General features: G+C 48.9%; 3 protein-coding genes across 8 annotated transcripts in view; 1 reads left to right on the top strand and 2 right to left on the bottom strand.

Annotated features, from left to right (window-relative positions):
• Positions 1–3842: 3842 nt before the first annotated feature.
• On the bottom strand, positions 3843–5174 carry LOC113457843. Its single transcript, XM_026787285.1, has 4 exons — positions 5009–5174; positions 4639–4775; positions 4314–4585; positions 3843–3944 (listed from the first exon to the last, which is right to left on the bottom strand). The coding sequence occupies exons 1-4, from the start codon at positions 5172–5174 to the stop codon at positions 3857–3859; spliced, it is 663 nt and encodes a 220-aa protein (XP_026643086.1). The 3' UTR covers positions 3843–3856.
• On the top strand, positions 4489–12481 carry Tp53inp2 (tumor protein p53 inducible nuclear protein 2). Of its 2 annotated transcripts, none has more exons than XM_005363084.3 (4): positions 4489–4659; positions 8036–8210; positions 8733–8901; positions 9191–12481. In XM_005363084.3, the coding sequence occupies exons 2-4, from the start codon at positions 8087–8089 to the stop codon at positions 9441–9443; spliced, it is 546 nt and encodes a 181-aa protein (XP_005363141.1). In that variant the 5' UTR covers positions 4489–4659; positions 8036–8086; the 3' UTR covers positions 9444–12481. The 2 variants fall into 2 exon arrangements, with proteins under 2 accessions (XP_005363141.1, XP_005363139.1); XM_005363082.2 differs by having other exon boundaries at positions 4491–4659; positions 8613–8901.
• Positions 12482–13456: 975 nt separating this feature from the next.
• Positions 13457–15246, bottom strand: part of Ncoa6 (nuclear receptor coactivator 6) — a 67701-nt gene continuing 65911 nt past the window's right edge. For all 5 annotated transcript variants that reach the window (XM_026787093.1, XM_005363080.3, XM_013352185.2 and 2 more), the window contains exon 15: positions 13457–14010. In XM_026787093.1, coding sequence (XP_026642894.1) covers positions 13967–14010 — 44 coding nt within the window. In that variant the 3' untranslated portion in view covers positions 13457–13966. The remainder of the gene's footprint in view (positions 14011–15246) is intronic.

The raw sequence follows: 15246 nt of genomic DNA, 5'->3' as shown, positions 1-15246 counted from the left end.
ATGGTAAGTGTAAGCCCAAGGCCTCGACATGGACACAAGGGTGACCTCTTGACCTCCAAGCCTAGTGCCCATAAAATTAGGCAGATGCTCAGACCTGGAAGGGAGTTGAATCAGATAGGTTAGACGGGCACGGGCAGCTTCCAGTCCCATGGGTGTGAACTCATACACACATCTATGTACATTTGAACACAGATATCATGCACATACATGGATGTCCACAGGAATGGTACTTTTGTCTGATTGGATGTAAAACTTCAGGGCAAACTCCCAGCATCATAGTCACTATTTTTGTAAAATAGAGACTTGACAAGTATAGGTGTTTTGTCTGCAAGCATGTCTACATTTCTGGTGCCCACAGAGGCCATAAGGGGGCATCGTATACCCTGGAACTGGAGTTACAGATGGTTGTGAGCCACCGTGTGGGTGCTGGGAGTCAAACCTGGGTCCTCTGAAAGAGCAACAGTGCTTTTAAATGACTGGAGCCATTTCTCTGGCTCCTTTTTCTTTATATGTTTATTTTGGCAGTGCTGGGATTGAAGCTAGGGCATCACATGTAGAGACAACTGCTCTATCACTAAGCCACAGCCCCCTTTTGATAGTTGCCAGGCTCAAGCCAGAGTCCCAGGTAGCCTGGAATTTGGCCTAGCAGTTTGAACATTGGGTACAGCCAATATTGGGAACAGGATCTGGGTCAATTAGGGTACCAGAGTGTATGCCAAGAGCCCTGTTCTCTAGACTTGGGGAACCAGAACTTTGTGCTCCAACCAAGATAGAGGATCCATGGGGCGACTCCTGTGCCAGACACTGTAGCTTCAGGCTACAGCCACTAAGTCTTTGATTAGAACTCCTATATATCAGATCTGACATCTAACCTGATTGGGAAAATATGTGGACAAGACTCTATCCTTGGAATGTCAATCATTCACTTTTAAGATTCACATGGTCATCAATATTTGCTATTTTTAAAAATATTTTAAGATTTACTTTTATGCTGGGCGATGGTGGCGCACGCCTTTAATCCCAGCACTCGGGAGGCAGAGGCAGGCAGATCTCTGTGAGTTCGAGACCAGCCTGGTCTACAGAGCTAGTTCCAGGACAGGCTCCAAAGCCACAGAGAAACCCTGTCTCGAAAAACCAAAAAAAAAAAAAAAAAGATTTACTTTTATGTGTATGGATGTTTTACCTACACGCATATCTGTTTACCACATTTACAATGCCTGAGGAGGCTAGAAGAGGGTGTTGAAGCCTCTGAAGATAACAGACACTTGCTAGCTGCCATGCAGGTACTGGGAATCAAACTCAGTGCTCTTAACCGCTGAGCCACCTCTCCAGCCCGATTTACTTGTTATTTAATTAATACAGGCTGGGGAGATGGCTCAGTGGTGAAGATGGCTTGAAGATCTTTTAAAAATACTTTAAATGAAGTGTATGTTTTTTTTTTTGTTTCGTTTGTTTTGTTTTTTGAGACAGGGTTTTTCTGTGGCTTTGGAGCCTGTCCTGGCACTAGCTCTGTAGACCAGGCTGGTCTCGAACTCACAGAGATCCACCTGCCTCTGCCTCCTGAGTTTGTTTTGTTTTTTGAGACAGGGTTTTTCTGTGTAGCTCTGGCTGCCCTGGAACTCACTCTGTAGACCAGGCTGGCCTTGGACTCATAGAGACCCACCTGCCTCTGCCTCCCACGTGCTGGGATTAAAGGTGCACACCAGCCAGCCTTTTTTTTTTTTAGTTATCTTCATTTTATGTGCATGGATGGATGTTTTGCTCACATGCACTGCTGTGTACCACATGCATGCCTGCTGCCCACAGAGGGCAGAAAGGTCATCAGATTCCCTGGAACTGGAGTTAAGATGGTTGTGAGGTGCTGTGTGGATTCTGGTAGTCAAGCCTGGGTCCCCAGAAGACCATCCAGTGTGCTTAACTGCTGATCCATATCTCCAGCAAGATAAAACAAGACTATTTAATTTGTACAGTGCCTGCACACCAGAAGATAACACTGGGTCCCATTATAGGTGGCTGTGAGCAACCATGTGGGTGTTGGGAATTGAACTCAGGACCTCTGGAAGAACAGCAGGTGTTCTCAACCATCTCTGCAGCCCGACTAGCCTGATGTTTTCATTTTTAATTGGGTCTCTCTCAGAGTATAGTGACACATGCCTTTAATTCCAATACTTGAGAGGCAGAGGCAGGAGGATATGTGTGGCCAAGCCAGACTGATCTATATAGTGAGTTCCAGGCCAGCCAGAGTTACATGGTAAGACCATCTCAAAAAACTGAGACACACACACACACAGAGCGAGGGCAGGGAGCCCATTTGTACACACTGACTCACAGTTTTATCCAGGTTGTTCCTAGGCACTCAGCAGGCAGAACTACAGGTACAAGCTACACACTCAGCCACTTACCATCTATTGAACAAACAGATGAGACTGTCCATCAAAGACTGTCCATCAAAGCAGTCGCTGGCACGTGAGTAGGGCAAGAGTGGCTTCCTCTGAGAAAGAGCAGAAGAATTTTGAAGACAGGAAAGAAGGTTAGAAAGGCACGGAGAAGGCAACTCAGGAAGAGGAAGGCACTCCAACACAATCATGGAGGTGACAGAGGAGTTTTACCAGCACATGGTGCACTGAGAACAAGGAAGGAAGAGGGTGCTTGGAGAGAACCTGGCCTGGGTTGTGAAGAACAACGAATGTTGTTGGGACTGTGGGACTCTGTGAGAATAGAATAGAAGGTTCTAGAGCAAACAAGTGGGGTGGCAGGAAGGACATGTTAGGGATTAGTTTGTCAGCAAGGTCATCAACAGAGGGTATGGGATTAGTGGGAAGTGGCTATGCTAGGCAGAGGTTCAGGTTTGCACAAATGAGGGTACATTGGAAACCCTAGTGTAAGGAACACAGTGCCAACCACCTCCTCCCCCCAAGCCTCTGGGTATCATTTTCTGGCTCTGCCCTCTGCCTGGCAGAGCTCAGTCTTCTCTTAGGGCTTCCTGGCCAGGCTGGGCCAGGGTTCTTGAAATCACCAGAGCATGGAGCTCTGAACCAGCTCCTGCTGGTCAAATGGGCAGCTCTCCAAGCCAGATCTGTTCTGCTTAGAGATTCAGATGCTCTAGCCTGGAAATCCCCAGGACGGGAGATTAAAGTTTCTCTCTAAATATCTCAGAGGCCACTGCACAAGCTGGGGCCTGGAACATTTGGCAGAATCTTGGAGATAAAGAGCCTGAAAAAGTCTCTCTTAGCGCTAAGTTTGAATATATATATGTGTGTGTGTGTGTGTGTCAGCAGGATTGATAGACTAAGGTCCAGAGTGGTGAAAGACTTTTTTGGAATCTCACAGTAAGACACAGGACTGGAAGCCGTATCTCTCTAGGGAGACTTTAGGATCCAGGAGTTCAGATCCTCTGGTGCAGGTAGAGTGACCCTGTGGGTTCAGCACCTGACTCTGCCACTGAGTACAGCCGAACTACCCTGGGAAGTTAGTTAGATTCTCCTGGTCTGTTTCTTTAACTGTAAAAGGAGGATACTGCCTAACTTTGGGGGTTATTTTGAAGATTAAAAACAGCATAATGCTTGGCATATGGTAAGTGTTCAATGTCAGCTGGCGATTTGGCAGAAGCAATAGTAGGTGCCCCCTTCTCGCCCCATTTCCTCTCCCCGAGTCTCCTGTCTTTCAACTCCTGGACCTACCAAGTGCTGGAATTACCTGCACGAGCCTGTATTCTGTGTTTCCATATGTAAACCAGGACCAACAATCACTGTCCTGTCACTGCTCTGTCCTGTTCCGGTAGCAACGTGGACGAAATAAGGTGTGTTTAAGTAAACGGTCTGGGGCTGAGCTGTCTTCAGGTCAATGTTTATTCAGCTTAGAGCAATTTCTTTCCAAGGCCTCCTCTGGCCAAATTTCCCGTCAGCCCCACCAGCTCCCCGACACGCGCAGGTGCTCCTTTGTAACTGCGGAAGGGGAAAGGTCCGCTTTAGCCCAGCGAGGGAAAAAAAAAAAAAGAGATGGGGAAAATAGAAAACGTGTAGGGATGACATGAAACAGAAGAGGGAGAGCAGGCAAGGGCAGAGTGGGGAACAGCAGTAAAGGACAAGGAGCGGGGTAAAAGGGACTTACAGACGGAGCGTAGTGGGGGTGGGGGTCCTCCTGTACCCCCAGGTACAGGCAGGCGAACGGATGTGCGGAGCACTGGGGCAAGGGAAAGAGCAAGGCTATGTGCAGAAAGAGCGGCGAGATCGAATCTTTGTGGAAGAATGGGGGGGGGTCGTCTTCAGTGCGAGGTTTGTGGGTGACTGGGGGCAGGGAATTCGGGTCGTCACCTCCACTCAGCCCGAGGTTCAGGGCGCAGATCCCGGGCTTCAGCCACCCGCTGGCGAACCGCGGAGGGGCGGGGAAAGAACATTCGACGCCTGCGATTGGCCGCCGCTCCACGGCCGCTGACGCGAGCGGGCGGGCCCCTTTGTGACGTCACAATCAGCTGTTGGAGCGTTCGGATTCGTGTCGCGAGCCCCGGCGCAGCGGCCGCAGCAGCTCCAGGCGTCCGACTGAGAGCCCTGCCGTCTCCCGGCCAGTCCCGGGTATGCGGTCCCGGCTGTGAGCACCGGCGCCCCGGGGACGCCCGGCCGCACAACTACCTCAGCGCACCGGTTGCCGGAGCCGCCCCAGGTGAGTCCCGACCGCGGGGCTGGGGGCTCCTTGCACCCCAGGACACGCCCTGCGCCCCCCTCTCCGGTTCTTTGTCTGTCCTCGCCGGCGGCCGCGGGAGCTGCGTTCTCGGCTCCCTATTGGTTGCCCCAAGCCGGTGGGCCGTGACGTCTCTTATTTGCATATGACATTGAGACGTCACCAAGGCCAGCCCCGCCTTCCAGGCTTGCTTGGGTGCTTGTCCTCTGGTGACCCGGTGGGCGCTGTGTCGAGCCCGGCCGAGGGTTGAGAGACGTTGAAAGACTAGCGACACCAGAAGGGACTCGGCGGTTTCCCGGGCTAATCTAGGGACTGGGGTCCTGCCTCTCACCTGCTTTTTCCTTGCGACCTGACGAAGGGTCGGAAGGCACAGCTCGATCTAAGTTGAGAGTGTGGTAGGTGGGTGAAGGAAGCTTCAGACTCCAGGTCTCTGAGACAGCACCAGATGGCAGTGGATGCCCTCTGTCTTCAGGCTCCGCCCCCCAACATAATAACATCCTTCTAATCCCTGACATGTGTGCAGAGCTTTAGTTGATGTCATTTTCAGCCTGCAAATAGTGAGGGTCTTAAAGCCCACTTCATGGAAGGAGAAACTGATAGCCAGAGAGACATAGCTTACTGGAGATCTCAGCCAATTAGAGTCACACTCAATGAGTGACAGGTTCCTTGGCTGTGGGCAAATGCATAGGACAAGCCCAGTTCAAATAACAAACTATATATCTACCCTATTTTGGGCTCAGAACCACCCCGATTTGATAGGGTGTTTGTCTTCTCTATTCCGGACATTTTCCCAGGAGGTCTCTAAAGACTGGGTCCCTTTCAAGGCCCTGACCTTCTCTGCCTTCTCTCGACTTAGAACCCAATAAATTGCTGTAGAGCCCAATAAATTGCTGTCTCCCAGCTGTTTTGACCACAGAAAGGTGAGTCACTAGTTGCCTGCCTCCAGCTGTCTCCGGGGCAGATGTTGTTGAGAAGGACTTGGGAGTTCCCTCTATTGGCCTCTCATCACCTTGTCAGATCCCAAGCTGTCAGCTGGGAGGACCCAGACCTTCCCTAGTGCGGTGACTGTAGAGCTTCTGCCAGCTCCCCAGTCTGCTTCCAGAGGAGCAGAGAGAATGTGTCTTACTTTCCAAGTGAGTAGCTGTGGAGGCTGGATCTGGAGCCTCTTCCCAGGCTGGGGTTTGTTCAAGAATGGCCTGGGCTAGGGGTGACTTAGGGCTCAAGTGCTATTCTGGGCACAGCTGCTGTAGCATTGAGGGAAGGTTCTAACTGGAGCAGAGCCAGGAATCTGAGAACCAGGAAGCCAGCAGGCTAAGAAAACCCAGGAGGCTCTCCTAGTGATCGAGGGGGAGAGGGATGGGCAGTCAGGGGTGGGCTGGTTGCTGCCATTTCTCCTGGCTGTCACTGAATCCTATATGATCTCCACCAGCGAGCTGCTCTGCTCAGCCTCTCTTACTTCACTCAACATGTCAACAGTCGAGGCTCAGTGCAGGGCCAGATACAGTGGGAACCCTGAGACATGCATGCTGAAGCTCGAGGCCAGGGTCTCCACATCTTTCTGTGGACAGACAGGAGGATGACGGCTGGAGCAAGGCACTTGTTTCATCTCCCTGCCTCTTGTGCACCCTTGTGTTCTTGGGTATTACCTCTTGAGGCTTTTCTGATTACATATACTTTGCACTGCCTCACCACCACTAAGCTGCAGCTTTTTGGATAGATTAAGGTTATCACTTTGAGATCTCCATTTCTAGAACAGGGGACTTCCTTGTCTCGATCCAGGGAAGAGCTGTCTGAAGGCTTGGGTCTTGGTCCAGCCCTTGTGTTTATCCTTCCGGGCTCCTTGGATCTAACTACTTCCTTTTCCCATCATCTACCATCGACATGTCTTACTAGGGCCCGCCTACCCAATATTCTCTGTCTTGGCCAGAGATGCTGTTCTTGGACAAGAGTGTGGGGAAAGGGGGTTAGAGTAGGGGAGGGTCTGTAGGCATAGGCTCTTACACCTCATCTGGAATACCCTTTTGAGGGTTGCCTAGTCCCATGGTGAGATTGTTGCAAGAATTGTGCAGTTTCTTTTCAAACCACACAGGGTCCTATAACTTCTTGGTCCCTGGGGCCAAGATTGCTGCTTAGGAAATCTTGCTGAAATCTGAGATTTTTTTTCCTAGAAAAATACACCTAGACACAGTCATAGTTATCAAGTTAAAAATGTCTGGACAGCCGGGCGATGGTGGCACACGCCTGTAATCCCAGCACTTGGGAGACAGAGGCGGGTGGATCTCTGTGAGTTCGAGACCAGCCTGGTCTACAAGAGCTAGTTCCAGGACAGGCTCCAAAACCACAGAGAAACCCTGTCTCGAAAAAGCAAAAAAAAAAAAAAAAAAAAAAAAAAAAAAAAAAAAAAAAAAAAAAAATTAATTAATTAAAAAAAATAAAAAAATGTCTGGACAGACATACAGAAAAGACGGAAGTGGACTATAGTGATTATGGATGCCACCAGCTGTCTGGATTCAAATACTACCTGTGTCTTTTTACTAGCTGTGAGACTTTGGACTTACCTTACCTCTCTGGGCTTTGTTTTATTTTTCTCTTTCCTTTTCTGTTCCCTTTGACAGGATCTCATATAGCCAAGGACTGTTTATTTTATTTTTTTTAGGTAGGGTCCCATGTGGCTCAGACTGGCCTTAAACTCACTATTTAGCCAAAGCAGAACTTGAGCTTCTGATGCTCTTGCCTCCACCTGCAAGGATGACAGATGCGGCTCATCACATCTGACTTTGAACTTTTTGATCCTTTTGTCTCTGTCTCCCAAGTACAAAGTTACCGGCTTGTACTTTCATACCTTGCTCCGATTCTATGCTTTGTTGTGAGGACTACGTAAGGTAGAACAGATGAAGTGGCTTAGTATAATACCTGGTGCATGAATGTTAATTTTATGATGGTGACAGTAAGGGCAGTTTCTTCCCTCGATGGAAATTTCCTATTTACTTTTCAAAGCCCAGCTTGGCTGTTCCATCCTCTAGAGACCATCCCTGGCAAAGCCTGGTCATGTATATCACTTCTTCCATATTCCCAAAGCAACCTGTAGTAATGGCAAGTTTATTAGCTTATTGGATGCTTACTGTGTCCTCAGGTACTGTCCTAAACACATAGTGTTTAATTCTTATTAGGGGGCTACTGCTCTTGTTTGACAAACAAGAAAACAAAGATACAACAGTTTCCTAAATTCACATTGGAAAGTCTACTGAGAGCAAAAAAGCACACACCAGAGCCTGCCCAATGCTTCTCCATTATCACTGCTCTGGGTGCTGGGAGTAGACTTTAGTCTGTGGTTCTGACGTCTTTCTATGCTTCCCAGGTTTTTGCACTGCCATAGGGCGCCCCCTTGAGGTTGCTTTACCCGCTGACCATGCTCCAGCGCTTCACCAGCCTTTTCTTCAGCACTCCTTCGCCTCCTGAAGACTCCAACTGCCCCGGGGCCTTCGTCTCAGAGGAGGATGAAGTGGATGGCTGGCTCATCATTGACCTGCAAGGTGAGGCCTGACTCAGGGGACCAGAACTCGGATTCCTGAGCCTATGAAGGCACCCTAAGGAAAGGAGGCCTTGCAATACGGAGGGGGAAGAGCTGTTTGGAAATTGGAGTCCCCTTAGGCTTAGCGGGTCATGAAATTGAGGTAGAGAGCATAGAGGTGAAGTAACACAGGCCCTTCTCCTGAAAGCCTTGTCTGTCTCCTGATTTTGCTGGGGCTTACACCTGGGACCCCTAGGGCAGCAGGGTATGAACCCTGGCCCTCAGGTGCTCTCTGGGCACGGTGGACAGGGCTGCAGGTCTGACTAACGATGCCCTTTCTCTCCCCATCCCGTGTCCGGTCTGTGTGTGTGTGTCCCACTCCCGCTGCTCCCTCTCCTCCGCATGCCCCCCTCACACCCTATAGACAACTACACAGCTCCCCCAAATCCTGGGGCCTCTCCTGCTCCTGCAGGCCGCCCTCCACCCGCACCCTCCTTGATGGATGAGAGCTGGTTTGTTACCCCTCCCGCCTGTTTTACTGCAGAGGGGCCCGGTCTTGGGCCTGCCCGCCTCCAGAGCAACCCCCTGGAGGACCTCCTCATTGAGCATCCCAGCATGTCCGTTTATGTCACTGGCAGCACCATAGTGCTGGAGTCTGGGCCACCTTCCCCTCACCCTGATGCTGCCTTGCCTGATCAGGACCTCAGCGATGGGTGAGTGGGTTGAAGGATGTTGAGACTGAGAGGCGTGGCCTTATGGCTAAGGTGGGACTTGGGAGAGTCTTAGCTCCAGGGGATTGGGACCAGCTTGAACTGCTAGGCCAGAGTGCTGAGTGGGGCTTGTTTTGATTAGGGGTTCGGTTTAGCTAAGAAACACCTCTAACTGGGATTGAGGGAAGAGTTGGTACCCTCAGTTAGGGCATCATATACTCTGCCCAGAAGAGACAGGGTGGGAGATACCAGCCCACTGTCCCCCTCTAACGTTTGGACTCTGTCCCTGCAGAGAGTTGGCGCCTGCCCGACGGGAGCCCAGGGCCCTGCACCACGCAGCTGCTGCTATGCCGGGGCGAGCTGGGCTGCTGGAAAAGGCCGGCCAGGTGCGGAGGCTGCAGAGGGCCCGGCAGCGGGCAGAGCGCCACGCCTTGAATGCTAAAGTGCTACAGCGGCAGAACCGCGCTCGGGAAAGTCGCTCGCGCCGGCCCAAGCACCAGGGCAGCTTCATTTACCAGCCGTGCCAGCGCCAGTTCAACTACTGAGCGCCCCTGCTGCACCTCGAATCCCGCGCAGTCTCCCGGTCCCATCTGCCTCTTCGGCAGCAGCCAGTGTGCTGCTCAAGGGGTGTCCAGGGTCCGCCTGCCTCCATCTGGATACCAGAAGCTCCCTCCTTCCTAAGTGTTTGAGGTGGGATGATGGCCCTCTCTACTCCCTGAATTCTCAGTTTCTGAACTAATTCACCTTTTAGCCTCTTTCATCCCGGGTCACTCTCCCCATCTGTTTAGGATTCTTCACGGTCACACACCCACTCCTACTCTGCCATGCTTCCTTTTCAGACCCCTGTGCTTGTCTCTTCCCCCCTCACTTTTGTCCTCCTAGCCCACCCGCTTTCTAAGAGCCTCTCCCACAGTGACCTCTCCACTTTGAGCTCCTCCTTTCCAAGACTTGCTCTTTTCCCTTAGGAATTGCTCCCCCTCCCGTTCCCTTTTTCCTTCCTGCCAATTCCCTCCCAATCCTGACCAGGTACAACCTGCCAGGCCTGGGCCATTGTTCTTACCCTGTAGGCAGGTGTCAGACACAGGGTTTTGATTTTAGTGTCCCCCCCCCCCCCGCCCTGGGGGCTGAGCTCCTTGGAGCTGCTTAGGCCAGGAAAGTTAAAGTATGTGGAGGACAGTGAGTTGTAAGTTAGATAAGGTGAAGGGAGTGGAGGCAAACAGGCAGCCTTTTGGGAGGTGCCGACAGGGACAGTTGGGAGGAGAAGAGGTAGCTAGCGAGCAGGGCATTGTGAGAGCAGGCATTGTGCTTGGTCAGAGGAGCTAAGCCCTGGTGTGAGCCTGGAGCCTGCCCCCATTTCCTTTTCCTATAATCCTGAAATCTGTCCCCCTTCAGGAGCCCTTTCCTCCCCATCTCCCAGTGAGTCTGGAGTTCGAAGGGCTTGTACCTTGTCACCTTACCTTGACATGCCACCCCAGGAGTAGAAGCTGGGTAAGGCCCCCGACATCCTGGCCATCTTTGTTCATATGCCCAAGGTGCTAGAATTGGCTTAGGAGAGACACAGGCCAGAGGGCTTCCAGGCAGGGAAAAGGGTATATATCCCAAGAATGCAGAGGGATGATGCTGAAGGACAGTAACTTTGGGGTAAAGCCATCCCCAGACTGACAGCTCTGCCTTCATCTTGCCTCTGACCTTATATTTCATACTTTGCTCAATATGGCTGGCTAATAAACACTCCTGGGTAGGAGGCCAGGAGCCTCACTATTCCAGCTCCCAAATTTTTCTTACAGAGGCTTCTTAATGTTCTCCCTCAGGGCTCTTCCTTTCTGGGTGCCCTGTGGTCTCTCTTCCCTTTCTAGTTAACTATCTGGAGTTAAGGAATTCTTGGGTAGAGCACAGGGGTGGGGTAGCCAGCTTCTCCCTTCTTGTGGTGGGGCTTAGACACCAGCAACAGCCTCTTGGGATGCCCCCAAGTTGTTTCCAATTCTTTCTAGCTGTCTTTTTTAAGTGTGTGCTCTTCCTTCCTCAAAACTTAGATTTCCTGTTACACATTAACACAGGTCTTCCCTTTTGCTTCAGCTCCAGGTTTCCGGGCCTCAGACCCAAACCGGGGTTGGAGAAAACTGCATTCCTGAGGGTAAAAGTAGCTGCCCTCTCTGATGCTTTCTCACCAGGCTCCTTGTGGGGATGGGGGAGGGTGTCCCCAGGATGGGGATGGAGGAAGCCCTGCTAGGGTCTCCTAGCCCAAGGATAAGCCAAACTCAAACTATACGCAGATCAAAACCTCACAGCAGCTTATTAGGGCCCTAGTAGTTGATAACTTTGTTCCTGTCCCAAGTCCTTTACAACCTAGTACACTTACTCTTCCTGCTATCAGAAGGTCACTTCCCAGCCAGCTTAGGATCGTTAGCACTTCCAAGAGCTGAGACTCCCTCCAGCCCTTCTTGTCTATTCCTCACTGCCAGATGGGGCCTAGGCTCAGTCCTGGGCAAGTGCCCATGATCCTGCTGCTGTGGGAAGTTTGATAGGGCATTTGGCTCAACTTTCAAAAGGCCTCGCCTTTGCCCTGTATTTCTAGACGCTCCTGTAGTTCTAGAACCCTCCAATCTCTCATTTGACTGGTTGCAAGGCTTATTTTTCTTTTGTATTTTCCTATAGATTCTGTAGCATTTGTGTGGCAATATTTTGTGTATAGGTTTCTTAAGAACCAACACTACTCAGTCTCCTGCTCGTCTGCCTCCTGAAGCATCAGACCTTGTCATACTGTATTGACTGTGTATGTGCCTTTCACCTTGAGCATGCTTCAGGATTTTTTTTTTCTTAAACCACAGAACTTGAATACACAAGGGAACCAGAATTCACAAAGTCCTATGCAACCCTAGACAGGAGGAGGTTAGAGAGTCTGTCTTGACTGATGATTTCAGAGACCCTAGAGAAATTTGTACCAGTTTGTATTAATGTCAATACTACCAGCACTTTGCCAAAACTAAGGATGTCAGAGGGACCTGTTTCTAGAGTGAGTCCCGATTACATCAAAGGGCAACTTCCAGCTTTCTCCAATAAGTCTGAGTGGTTCTCTTGAGCTGGTGTCACTTTCTAACCTTTGCCAGTCTAGCCCCAGCAGGGCACTGTGTGTGTGTGAGTGCAGTTTGGTGCTGTTTTGGAGTATGCCTGCTCCCCAGCCTGGAACCCTCTGATCAACTTGCTGTGACCTATAATGTCTTAGGTGCAACAAGGACCCCACCAGAGCTCCTGGGTGGCTTTCAAGATCCATGTAGCTTTGTGTGAGGGACTGAATGCAGACAAACCACAGCCTGCTCTAATACCTTCCTACCCTACCACCTAGTTCCAAAAGGAACCAACAAGTTGAATGCATCTCTGTTGGGTGTTTTGTGTTGAGACCGGCTGAAATGAAAAATCTTTGACTGACCATGTTGTGATGTGTCGACAGACTCAAGGACACAACCACCTCGACCTGGTCATGTGGCATGCCTGTGTATGTGTGTAACAGGATTCTGAATGTTAGATTGTAATGCTATTCCTGTATGGGAGAAAAAATAATATAAACAAATAAAAATCTATTTAAAGCACATTATGCTTTCTGCCTGAGTTGAGCTAAAACTCTATATTATAGAAACACTATAATCTCAAGTATAGTCAAGGCAGAGGGTATTATTATTAGGCTGGCTTTGGCTCTGGTTTGTCATACAAGAGAGGAAGAGGGTAAATAAGTTCTCTGGAAAGAGACAATATAGGGTCTGACTCATAAACTGTTTTTAGAAGACCCTCTGAAGATACATATGAAGATATCTGAAATCCAGGAACGAGAGTGGAAATGTGACAGACCCGGGGCCATTCTTTTAGTCCCAAGTGCAAGGACAAGGAGCTCCTACTTAACTTCAGAATCACACTAAGACAGTCTTGCTGGTCAGTCTGGGCACTCCTGAATGGAGCAGTACAGGCACGAGGTGGCCATCTATGCTGCTGACAACTTCTTGCCTCTAAAACTCAAACTGGTCTCAAACTTGATGTAGCTGAAGATGACCTTGAACTCGTGATTCTTTTTGGCTTTTTGAGGAAGGGTTTCTCTATATAACAGCCCAGGCTGTCCTGAAACTCATTTTTATAGATCAGGCTGGTCTCAAACTCACAGAGATACACTTGCCTCTGGGATTAAAGGCATATGCCACCACCGTCCAGCTAACTTGAGATTCTTATGTTTCTGCTTCCCAAGCATTATGATTACAAGTGTGTGCCACCATACTTGGTGATAATTTGCAAACCAATGAAATTAGACATATATGCACACACACACACACACACACACACACACACACACACACACACACACACACGCGCGTATATGAGATCTCCAGTATGTTGCTAAACAATTCTGGTTTGTTCAAAGCCAAAAATAAGTTGGGTGAGCAAGTGTATTTTCCTCATCTTGCTGGGTAGGCATTTTAGGTGGGAAGTGTCTGAGTTACAAAGAAGGCTGTGTCTACTCATCTATGACCAAAAAGAAAAGCTTGCTTACCCTTTCCAATAACATACTTTTAAGTTCTATGACAAAGACATTTATTTAACACGTTCAATATTTCACATTGTACAAACCCTTAGATTCTCTTTATTCACTGGTCCATTTCTACAACAAATACATCCAAAACACTATATAATAAAATTATTTACAACATTTCCAAATGACAAGATTGCTTTTTGCCCCACTACTGCTATTCACACACAGTACTTCCACAGCACAATACATCATTAGAAGATCTACAAATGTTCACCCTGTACTCTAGGCTGCTTAAGAAATGTGAAACTAATAACATTTATAATGGCATTAGCTTCTTTCAATACATGGCAACATTTTAGAAGCCTTGAACTTCATTTCGCAACACCAAAAGGGCTGCTCCCCGTTACACTTTATGAGACAGGTTTCAGGGACTAGGAAAAGGATCGAGTTATTAAAATGACTAACTGTACAGAAAGATTTAAAAAGTCACAGCTGAAAATTGCTCTTTGTAAAATTCACACACATTTACAAGTATCAAGTCATCTTCCAGCTTGCTTACTTGGATTTTCTTCGCTTGGATTGCACTGCACCAGTTATATCTGTGGGGAAAAGGAAGGACATGTTCAACGAAGGTAGCAGTGCCGGCTAGGTGTCAACAATGTCTTGATTTGACATAATTGAGCCCTTATTAGGCTCTAAATCAGTTTAAGGGACACATGGTTTGAAAACAGTCACAGGCTTTTTGCCTGCTGTGGTAAGAGACTGTCCCTGTATATCAGGGGCTGCCAACTGGGGAAATGTGATGAAAACCAACGAGATGGCTCAGTGGGTAAAAGCACTTGCTACCAAACCTGGCAACCCATGTTCAATCCCTGGACCCCACATGGTGGAAAGAGAACCAACTGCCATGCGCGCCTTTATTATACTAGTTTGTGTGTGTATGCTTGGGCATGTGGAGGTCAGAGGAAAACTTGGGAGTCGGTTCTTCTGCTGGTTCAAGGATTGCGTGGCAAGCACTGTCACCTGCTTTATATTTACCCCACTTCCACCAACCTGATCCCTTATAAGCTGTACAATCAACTTCACAATCTCCCTCACCAACTCTCATCATTCACTGAAGCTACAGATACAACAACAGTGCTTTTGGTGAGAAGTCAGCCAGTGCCAGAAATCATTCTTTGGCTCTCTTTCGTAGACAAGCCATTATTCTGCAGTAAGGAACTCTTCTTGGTATGCTACAGCTAAAGTCTAAGCGACACAACCTAGATCTTAGTCAAGGTCTACTGTGGCCCACATACATCAAGGCGTTGGAGGGCTGGGGTTACATAGCTCTAGCAGCAGATCACCTGCCTAGCATGTCTGAGGCCCTCAGCATCTACACTACCCCCTCCCAAAAAAAACAGCACATACACTAATGGAAGCATTTCAGAGCAGGTAACACCTCCTCCAATTCTGAAGGCTGCTGCACAGGTGGCACCTGAGTGATTTATACACAGTAACAGTGACGTAAAAGGGAAAGACTGCTTTATGTTTTAATTCCTTTAACTTCCCTTATACATACCAATGTCTCAAGTCAAGCTACTCTTATCTCAGATTTAAATCATGTTTATTCAAAACTTTTCCTGTCTTCTATGGCACAGTACAATAGTACCCTGAAAATCTGTAAATGTAAACATTTCTTTAAAATCTAATTAACTGAGCTGGGTGGTGGTGGCAGCGCACACCTTTAATCCCAATAGTTGGGAGGCAGAGGCAGGCAGATCTCTGAGTTTGAGACCAACCTGGCAAGTTCCAGGACAGGCTTCAAAGCTACAGAGAGAACTTGTCTTTTTTTT

The sequence above is a fragment of the Microtus ochrogaster genome, linkage group LG8 (assembly GCF_000317375.1).
Source record: "Microtus ochrogaster isolate Prairie Vole_2 linkage group LG8, MicOch1.0, whole genome shotgun sequence".
Lineage (NCBI taxonomy): Eukaryota > Metazoa > Chordata > Mammalia > Rodentia > Cricetidae > Microtus > Microtus ochrogaster.
This window is presented reverse-complemented; position numbering and strand designations above follow the sequence as displayed.